The sequence below is a fragment of the Poecilia mexicana genome, unplaced genomic scaffold (genome assembly GCF_051168715.1).
Source record: "Poecilia mexicana isolate PSO_F unplaced genomic scaffold, ASM5116871v1 scaffold_11, whole genome shotgun sequence".
Lineage (NCBI taxonomy): Eukaryota > Metazoa > Chordata > Actinopteri > Cyprinodontiformes > Poeciliidae > Poecilia > Poecilia mexicana.
Genome location: NW_028263380.1, coordinates 3,003,764 through 3,014,468, shown reverse-complemented (window position 1 = coordinate 3,014,468; position 10,705 = coordinate 3,003,764). Strand labels below are relative to the sequence as shown.

Genomic DNA, 10,705 nt, shown 5'->3' with positions numbered 1-10,705 from the left:
TGAAGCGTTTTGTTTTGTGAAGGTTTTTCCTTTCCAGTGCAACAGAAAAAATGTTGATAATCTACTGAAATTGCCTGGATTTACCTGAGAGCACTTCAGTTAGGAGCAGAATGTAATTCCCATGATGGTGTCGTGTTTTTCATACCAATTAATCAATCTTTAATATCAGATGCACTCGCAGGATGACACTGGCTGCTATTAAGCCGATCTCCTGTCACCTCTGTCGTTCTCTGGATATTTAAACACCAGCTGCTATTTTCATATAGATGTATGTTGCATAGACATGGATAGCTATTGAGTTTTTCCTGTTCTGCTCCATTTACTGCTTCACTATCTGTTAAAGGTGAGGTTACTCCCTGTTGGTTGACTCACCAAAGGTGAGGTAGACAAATCTTTATTAGCTGTTTTTTAGTAAATACAACAAAACACTAGTTGTATTTCCATCAAGGTTTTTTTACGTGCAGATTAAAGTACCACATTAGAAAATGTTGATGGAAGAAAAATTCCATAAGTTTTGATAAAAGTGAGGGGTCGTGTTAACGGAATAGTTTCCATCTTTGGCTTGATTTTTAATAAAACGGCGACGGGACAATCTGAAGGTCATCCGTCATGTTAAAACATTACAATTCACACACTTGACTACTTGGTGCAGACATTTGCAACTTTATGAGCACATGAGTGCAGCACGGAGATAAAAAATGAATTTATAAATTCCCATCTGAATATCATCTCTACTCTTGTCTCTGACTAGGTAGAGACCAGGGGGACATGCATCCTGTCTCCCTCGTTCAAAGAGTCCTGTTGACTTCTGATCCACTCAATTTGAGAAATGTTCCCCGATTTCAAAACTCTGCATTGAGTGCTGCTTGTCATTCCAGTTTTCAGGTTGGCTTCAGAGAGTGGATTCAGCTTTCAGGTGAATATATAAACCCTGAGACACTGAACCATGCACAAGTCAGGACCATGATCATAGCTGAATTATGATATTTTAATTGTTTATATGCAGTTCTTGGGGCCACAGTCACTGAACAGAAAAAAGCTGCATGTATTCATCTGCTTGATGTGTGACTGCACCATGTGGATTCTCTGTTCAGCTTGTAGAATATCAATGAAACCAAATAAAAATGAAATATAATTAAATATTTAGAGTATAAGAGCAGATCCTACAGAACATCTGAAAATGTTTTTTGCAAAAAAAAAAAAAAGAGGCTGATGTTATCATTTAGCGTGTTTTTTTACCATGCTTTTTTCATGTGGGTTCGACTTTCAAGAGACATCATGAAACGGGCTAAGATGATCGGTCAAAATTCAGACGAGTTGCAGTAATCGGTCAGAGAGAAGGAAATACAGAAAGTGTTAAGGTTATTGATCAGATTCGCCAAAAAGTTGTGATAACTGGTGAAAATTGCAGGTCTGTGCAACAGTTGTGAATGATGAGTCAATTTGCTTCAGTGGTTGAAATCACAACTTCCTGAAGTTTTAGAGTGTACTCTGAAATTAGGAGAAACGTCTTGAGATACATTGGTGTTAGGAGCATATTTTATTTCTTCTCCTGCTTTTTTTCTTTTACACTGTTTAGAAAATCAAACACATTGAATAAATACAAACCTAAAAAGCGACAAATTCTTCTCTTACAGCAGACTTGGGTCACACATTGCAATGAGACAGTTAAGACCGGGCATGCAGATGCTGAACCCTAACCCAGTAACAGACAGAGAGAGAGAATGACACAGTGATTAAGACATTGGAAACATCTAGAAATATCCGATGGAGGAAAAATAAAACATCGATATACACAAATAAATAAAGAGAAATCAGGCCAGAGACTGATCCACCGAACACAAACGTCCATCAGATAAAAGTCGGCTTCCCTTTCCTCCATATGTCAATCTCAGGTCGTCAGCTTCATCCACATTGAAATTCAAATACAGTACAGAACGACATTGGATGTTCACCAACAGCAGATTGCACCATTTACAGTGTTACAAACACAAAATATCACCCGGCGAATGGCATCAACTGTTGTTCCTTTTTTCAGTGTTTGTTCAGAGTAAGGCAGGATACAGAGGAGCTCTTTAGATCCTGTAAGGAGTAGAGGACGGAGTCAGCTCTGCGGTTAAAGTCCTCTGGTTTGGCAGATGTTACATGGCACAGAAGAGGCCGGCTTGGATCAAAGGGGAGAGGGGGAAGTTGTTTTGAGTGGTATGTTACAAGTTTTGAGTTTTCTCTTAAGGTCTGTAGGGTTGATAATGTTTTCATCCAGGCATGGCGAAGGATCCAACCAGAGCAGTATATTAGGGACTAATGAGGCAAAGATCCAGGAAGCGGGATCCCAGATCCTGGCCGTTTCCTTGAGAAGGGACGCCATGGAAGCAGCTGGCGCTATCTGACCTCCAGGCAGTCCAGGTACTCCTGGACCAGCTCGTAGCAGAAACGGTACTGCTCCTGGAAGCAGAACAAATCATCAGGCTTTGCTCTGAACGGCCACCATGCAGCTGAAACCAGAAGTTCACATCTTATGTCCTCAGTTAAATCTCGGGTTTCTGGTCAGTCAGAGTCATCAGAATGATTCTGTTTGCTAAATGTCACAACAGTGGCATTTTTACTTCAGCCACATTATATTTGAGATCATTTAGATTAAACAACATGAATTCAAGATTGTGAGCCCAATTCTTGTTTTTATAGTTAGTTGAATTGATGTGTTTTCTCATCAATACACCTTTTAAAAAAAATAATGTTTAAGAAGAACAATTAAAGCCATAAGTATGACATTAATGATGAGTGTATGAAAAGTTAGTGCATTATCACAATGTATAGAGTATATATGTATAGGTATATGTTCGAGGTGGGACTTTAACCCATTCATTTTAATGAATTAATTACAGCGATGTGTCAACGTGTTAGTAATTGTAACACAATTAATTCCTTTCTTTTTTCTTTTTTTTTCTCTTTTACATACAAATGTCCCAAGCCGGAACCTTTCCTACGCGTTTCTGGTATGCCCATAAATCTGACGCACAAGCCACATTCACTAACATCAATGGACGACGGAGACTAATGCTGGTTTACCATGGTCTCCACCATGTTTGGCTTGGAGTTGCGCAGCGTCTTGGCAGCGAAGAACACGTCCACCATGCTGTGATGTCGTATCATCTCCAGGATCATGGTGCATGCGCAGAAAGTACCACTGCGACCGCCACCGTTCCTGCTCCGAAACGATCAGACATAGAGACAGCAGCAAAGCACAATGAGTGGCCTAAGAAAAGGTGTCCTAAAAATCAGAAGGGAATGTCACGGTTTAACTGAGCACGGATCATGGATTCTGTCAGAAAAGAGGCCACACGGCAGACTTTGAAGATGAAGGAAAAGCTCTCATTTAAATACAGGAGGTGGGATGGAATCTGTGAGACATGCTGACCTGCAGAATAAAGTACTCTGAGTTACATTTTGCCGAAGAGATCAGGGAACAGAGTATGTGTTGTTTTGACCGGTCTTTATGACGGTAATACGTCTCGGTTGTGAGAACCAGCAGACTCACAGGCAGTGGACGATGGTGCGTCCCTCGCCACATTCCCGCTGCCAGTTGTGGACCTGAGCCAGAAGGCTGAGGAACGCTTTCTTGGAGTCGGGAACATCTCGGTACGGGGACCAGCGCAGGAACTGGAAGTGGCGCACCACCAGCTGACCCTCCTGCAGCTGCACAAGTCAGAGAAAGAGGAGGGGGGGGGCAAGAGGGAGAAATCAGTTCTGTCCTTGAAGTCCCACAACATAAAAGCTGCATCCTTCATAAACTAATGAAGAAGATCATCAGGACTCTTACTGTGTCCTCATGAGAAGCCACTAAACAAGTAGAAAAATAAACCAGAACACACGGATATATCCAGTCTTGGTGAGATTTCCATTATCAAGTATAGGTTTATTATTTTAAGTCTGGATCATGCAGAACACAGGGGTCTCTGTTGGTATGGCAACAATGAAGTGGGGCCTGCCCACCAACAGTATTTTTGTTGTTGAGGAGGCATGTCTATCTGTTAATTTTTATTTGTTTCCTTGTTCAATAATTTATTTTTGCGTGTCCTCTCCCAAAGTTAGCTAGATCAGCTTGTTTTCAAGGTAATATCTCCATTATGGCGCCCCCTAGAGGTGGACAGTTGCCAAAGCCAATACACTGCTTCACAATTTAAAACCTGGGGAACAAAGATTATTTCAATGTTTCTTTTGGTTTCTGAATTATGTTCAGTTTAAATTTTTGGCCAGCTCATGAACAATATTTACATGTGGGTAATATTCCAATCCAGCAAAATTTAAAAAAAAATCAGCCTCGATATGTTTGTTCAGAATGCCCTCTATGACGTGTTCTAACGTCGAGGCCGGTAGGTTTGAACCCGGCAGGTCAGACAGGGTTCGGCTTCAGGATTTATCCAGAATTAGACTGAAATAAACCTTTTATTTGTGTAAACAGGCATTCCTGTTCTGCTCCATCGTAACTGTTGTCAAGACAAAACCAGCCACACAAGCAAACAAATATTCTAGTCAGCTTTAAATATCCCACTCAGTAAAAATGTCAAAACTTTAAGAGCTTGAAACTGAAAATTCTATTTATTTCAAGTCAATGCTAAAAGAAAAGCAGTTCACAATTATTTGTAGTATTATTATGCTGGAAACCATTCCAGCAGCCAAGATGGGATCCGGGTCACACGGCGGTTTATGTCACCATCAACAGGCGTCATTAGCTCTGAGAAAATAAATGAAATCAAATTAAATTCCTCCCACAGCAGCAAGGAGCTGGAGTACTTGATTTACAAAGGTAAGAATTTAAATTATCTTCTAACCGAAACCGTTATTGAACTCAGAGAACGTGAACATTTAAAGCAGCTTTAGCAGTTGACACTGTCAGGCTGACATATCAAGTGATGTCTTTAATTTACACTTCAGATCTGCAATTTCTTTCTTCCTGGCTACAAAGAAAATAAAACTTTCTGAAGTCACACATCATTACTAATTTTTGAAACCTCATGAAGTCTTCCAGCTTTGTAATAACCGAGTAATAATCTGCAGCATCCCTGCTGACTGTACATCTAACACAAACCGGTATGGTGCTACAGACAGATGCAAAGCCAGAGACTGTAGAAGTAGGCTAGCCAACAGCATGTTCTACTGGCATATCAACACAAATATACTGAAAATATTTTAAAATATTTTTAAAATTTTTTTATTTTTCCTCTAGTGCTGTAGTGAAAATGAAAGATGTTTCAGAGGAGCTACCCTGATGTCAGAAATTTTACAGAAGCTAGCTTTGAGGAAAGCTAGTTTTAAGGTAAACTAGCCGTGATAATGCGTCCATAGACAGTCCTAAGGATGCTAACACAGCTAATCTTGTCCTTATTCTCACCACAGCTGTGTTCCATTTATGCTCTGAAGGCAGATATTTCCTGTTACAAATTGAAAAAATGAACTGGAACTGGACCACAAAGTCCAATATTGCAACTGCATATTTAAAACATAATGATAGTTTCACAGTGCATTCGCACTTCTGATGGCATCTAGATTACTCAGTTGTAAACATTGTAGTGCAAAATGTTTATTCATAAAAATAAATATTTTTTAATCTCAACATTTATGTAATGTAACTGTATTTATGTTACAGTATCACATATGTAAAAAAGTGATGCTGGACGGTTCTTTTCCTACTGCAGCTTAATTTTTCAAAGCCATTAAAAAATGTTTGATCATAGATTATACATTGCTATCCTTAGTCCTGGACACTTCATATAAGAAATACTGTAAATGTCATATTACCCTTCTTCTCAGGAGAACTGGAAGGCTGCGTAGGCCAGTCTTTAACCTCCAGCTTTAAAATGACTGTATGGTGTTAACTACCATCATTTTATTCCCTGATCAGCATAATTAGCATATATCAGGTCACAGAGGAAATCACTGACTTCTGTAAAAGATAATTAGCCCATGTAAAAAAAAACAGAAAGCTGTTCTGAGGAGTTTTCCAGAAGCATACTCATGTGGCTCAAACACTCTAAAGTGAAAAAAATAAAATAAAATAAATTATATCTATGTCAGGATTCGCCACGCTAAGGGACGGCTGACTGTTGGCATGAGATAAGAGACTAGATGAGAGACACCTGGAAACGGTAAAGAATGCTGAAATGTTCTTGATGTAACACCATGAACAATACTGACAGGTCTCCGTTTTCATTTTGCGTTTTGATTAACATTTCTCCTATTAGTAATTGAGTATGCTCGAAGATTAGAGAGGATTAGGAAATATTTCCATCCAGTGTTGCATTTTTTATTTTTCACCAAGAACTTGTACTGATGATGGGGGAGTCTGGCCACAGAACTCCATAAAGGCTCCATCCATGTGTGAAAATGACGTCTCATGCTCCCTGGACCCTGAATCTTTCTCAGTGTGAGCCATATGAATCCTGGTGTTGTCATCTCAGAATATTCCCATGTCATCAGCAGTCATCCCTGGCAGATTGAAGAGTTTTTCTCTCGGATTAGTGGTTTTCTTACAGCAACAAAGTCGTACAGTCCCACAATACCTTGGTTCCCTTTATATCATCCATGTGGAAACACTCTCACCTTACAACCTTGAGCTCTCCTGTTGTTATTCTTCAGTTCGCCGATCACAGTCATTCAGGATTCACAACGTTTTTGTACTTGCCTTCCAGTTTTTGGACAGTTCTCAACTTAATTTTGGTAGTTTCTGAAATCACGTTTTCTCTGCCTCAGGTCAGTGATCTGAACCTTCTTAAAGCCACTAAAATATTTTCAGGATGTTCCAACGGGTCTGTTTAAGAAATGAGAAGCTACTCATTGAAACAGTTGGGGTTAAAAAACGTGTTGATAGCTGAATGATAACCACACATTCAGTAATTATCCAATATGACATTTGTAGGGATTTTTTCTGGTCAGATATTGTAGTTTAATTTTAGGGTACTACATTTCCAAACACTCTTTGCACATGTGAACATGCTCTACATTTTGCTTTTAGTGATATCCCAAATTAAATGAAATTCATTAGGTAGGGACAATGCACATTAATTTAAAATTTTTGCAAATGTGCCAGAATTAGCCAAAAGGCTGTTTTGTATCTGTCGTCCCTGGACAAAAAGACATTTATCTAGCAAAAAACAAAGATTAGACATACAAGGTTAAAATGACTTAACTGCACAATTTTTGTCAATACACACAATAAATACAGTCAGTATAAACATTAAATAAGAAACAAATGAAACCACGACACAAAGAGTCTAAGAAATGACTCAAACTAAATTGAATAAAGATCTGAGTCCTGATTCAAGTTACCCGTGTGATGTTCTGAATCCGGAAGAGTCGGATGATGACGTCATCATCTGCAGTCCTGGACAGGAGCTCCACAGTCATGGGGCCGAACTGCTGGATCCCAGGCTCCGGCCAGTACTGCAGGCAGGGCTAACAGGACCAGGGAGGCGAGGCGGGGAGGGAAGGCAGCAGGTCATTAGCCCACAAAACAAATCATTATGTCAGCGTCAAGTGATGGGGAAGCCACTTACAAGACACCTGAGTATTGACAACAGATACAATTAGCCTAAATGACAATGATTACCTGCAAACAGACGCTGTAAATTAAACGAGCAAAAAAAAAAAAGAAGCACTCACGATGGGAACAATTCTTCACATCGGCATCAGCCTCCAGGTTTGAATTATTCATGAGTTCCAATCATTACCATTAGTACATTATAAATTAATGAAGTGGGAGACCTTGACTGTACCCAGGAGAGACGAGGAGCCAGCTCAGAATCTGGATCGACTCCAAATGCGACTCCCCATCGCCCCCCCACTTCAAATACACCTCCCACCCCACAAAGGAACAACAACAACAGCACCGCCGCCGAACCGCTGACATGTTCTGCATTGACTTTTGGGATGAGCTCAGGACCCCTGGAGTAGGAAGTGATAGCGGTGACGCGGTGACAGAAGGGTATTAGCAGGTGACATTGAGCAGAAAGAGAGATAAATATTTATACATCCAGGCAGGAGACAGACAGCCGTGTTCCCTCCACCTGCCAACCTCCCACCAACTCAGGAGGACAAACTGAGCCAGAGAGCGAATATTTGAGGGGCAAACTGGTAATCCACGGGGAGGCGGAGGGAAGGAGACGAGAAGGGAGTGACAGTGGAAGGAGGGCAGGCTGCAGCTGACAGGCATGGTGGAAATGTTGAGCAGCAATGAGACATGACACGCTGACAGGGCGGCGATAGGGAGACGCCTGAACAAACCTTCCCGAGAGCCAACATGGAGGAATGAGAGCAAGTCAATGGTGTGAAGGCAAATTAAACACGGGGGGCCTTAATGCAGAGTGGAGAACAACAAGATGACTGAGCTGTGAGTCACGCAGGGCAGCAGCTCTTTAGGTTAACCTAAACCAGGAGAAGGTTTCCTGGTTCCTTCCACATTGTCTCACCCGTCCGTCCTGACATGCTACAGCTGGTTTCACTTCGTATTCATGGAGTTTAAGGACAATAACCCACGCGACTATCTAAGATCTGTGAATACCAGAGAATCTAACTCATTAATAACTGCTCAAACTCAACATATACCTTAAGATGCATTAAGACGTACTGTGGAAATCATCGTAGTCTGAACACAGAAGCTGATAGCTACAGTTTCCTTTTCAACATTCTTAGCCTATTGGAGGCAAGAAGAAGAAATGCTGCTCCTGGATTGGCTGATTTACAAACATTAGCCAATAGAGTGAAAAGTAGCATTGTGCATAGTTATCTCAGTTTCCCAAACTGCATTTCTTTTTCAAATATATTAGATATAATAAAGAAAATCTATAAATAAACAGTTTTCAAACAAAAATTTTAGAATTGATATATGCTTAACCTCAGATAGCTGGAGGCAGTGGTGCTGGAGGAGATTCAGCATTAGTAACTTCAATAGCTGTGTTTTCATTGAAAAATATAATTAAACAATTTGACATTTTAAAAATTAATTCACTTAATGGAACTCGCCATTTTCCAAAAACTCTCGTTTTTCGATAAAATATTTTGGTGTTAGCATGAGGAGCTCTTTTGGCTGTTTAGAAATTGGTTTATTTAGCAGAGCTACAACAAAAACATGTTTTATGCATCGCATGATCAACAACAGGAAGTTGTCGCTGGCGCAAACCACAAAGAAGAAGACAACAGGAAGTAGTTGGAGGACAATGGTGCACATGATTTTAAAGACTTATTGTATGAACAAACTTATTCACATGATTTTAATTTCATTTCTTATTTAATGAAAGTAAAGTGTGATGTAAAAGGCTGAGTTTTACTAATGCCCCAATATAAGTTTGCTTTTGAATTTTTAAATGTTAATGTGAAATCTTTCATTTCTCATCTGTTTTTGCACTTTAAGAAAAGTTTGTCATATTTCAAACTGGAGACTAAAAGTGATGTCTGAAACATATTGCAGTTTAAGTGATAAATAAAAAAGGAACCCAGTTGTTTTTTACGAGCATTTTTTCTTTCATTATTTCTTTTACTAGCATAAGCAGCCACTGCAAAACCGGGACAACTTTTTATCCGATTACTTGACTAATAATCAGAATAATTGATTGATTACTCAATTACTAAAATAATCGCTACTTTAAATAGGTACACACACAGGTAAAACACTGAGTTAAGGTCAGTGGTTGATCTTACCCAGGCAGAGTTGGACTGGTTGAGCTGGTTCAGCATCACCACCGAGGTGCAGCTGTAGTCGTATATGAGCCTCCAGAAGTCGGTGGTGGTGCCGGGCAGCGGGTGAGGCGTCACCACGAAGGCAGCGGGTCGGAGGAAGCTGTCTGCCAGCGCTGCATTGATGTAGTTGCTGCTCTCGCCCTCGGTGGTGACGAGGAAGGCCAGGGAGCGGTCCGGTGGCAGAACGTCCATGCTGCGGTTCTTCTCCCGGTTCCTGGGCATCAGGGAGACGCTGCACTCCTCCACGTCCAGGTGAGGAGTCACCGAGTTCAGCGTCTGGAGACAAACAAAGGGGGAGAAGAAGAGGAGGAGAGGTCATTAAAAAGGACACGTTTGTTTTCGGTGAACGATTCAGGTTAAAAAGATAATGTGAATGATGCACTGTCTCTTTAAGACCAGATGAGTCAAACTTAAATCATACAGCCAGGAAAGCATTCATAGTCACTGATGAACAACAGAGCAAATGTGTTAGAAACAGAATGAAGAATAACTCATGATAAATGTGATAAATAACGTTGGTGTTAATGTGGTATTAATGTAATGTGTATCATCCATGATGCTGTCTGGAAAATGTTAAAGTGTTTCAGTTTGTTAAGAAGGAAATTGCTTAGATGTATTAAAACATAAGTGTTTTTCTACCACTTAAAGAAAACTATGTTGGACAATAATAAATAATAATAATTATTATTATTTCAATTCCATTCCTCTGATTTGGACGAGGTGTAAGAGTTAGTTCTAGCTCAGGCAGTTTCAAAGCAGCAAAAAAGAAACTAAGAAAAAAAAATCCCTGGAAAATCTCAGTTTAGTCTGAATATTTTATACTTTTCTATCTTAAAAAAACAACAACATAAAAAAAGTTAGGCTTTAAACCGATGTCCTTCATGTTTGGATCAGTCATGGAGTGTCAACATAATAATAGACTCAGAGGTCACTGTAGAGGTCACTAACACAAAGCTTATAAAGTTAGTGAATA

At 40.0% G+C, this 10,705-nt stretch overlaps 1 protein-coding gene across 1 annotated transcript in view; it reads right to left on the bottom strand.

Annotated features, from left to right (window-relative positions):
• Positions 1–1,521: 1,521 nt before the first annotated feature.
• The window catches only part of LOC106928785 (receptor-type tyrosine-protein phosphatase U-like), a 150,740-nt gene continuing 141,556 nt past the window's right edge, over positions 1,522–10,705 (bottom strand). The window contains exons 27-31 of the mRNA XM_088009932.1: positions 9,694–10,008; positions 7,327–7,452; positions 3,539–3,696; positions 3,070–3,205; positions 1,522–2,445 (exon numbers count right to left, since the gene is read on the bottom strand). Coding sequence (XP_087866058.1) covers positions 2,383–2,445; positions 3,070–3,205; positions 3,539–3,696; positions 7,327–7,452; positions 9,694–10,008 — 798 coding nt within the window. The 3' untranslated portion in view covers positions 1,522–2,382. The remainder of the gene's footprint in view (positions 2,446–3,069; positions 3,206–3,538; positions 3,697–7,326; positions 7,453–9,693; positions 10,009–10,705) is intronic.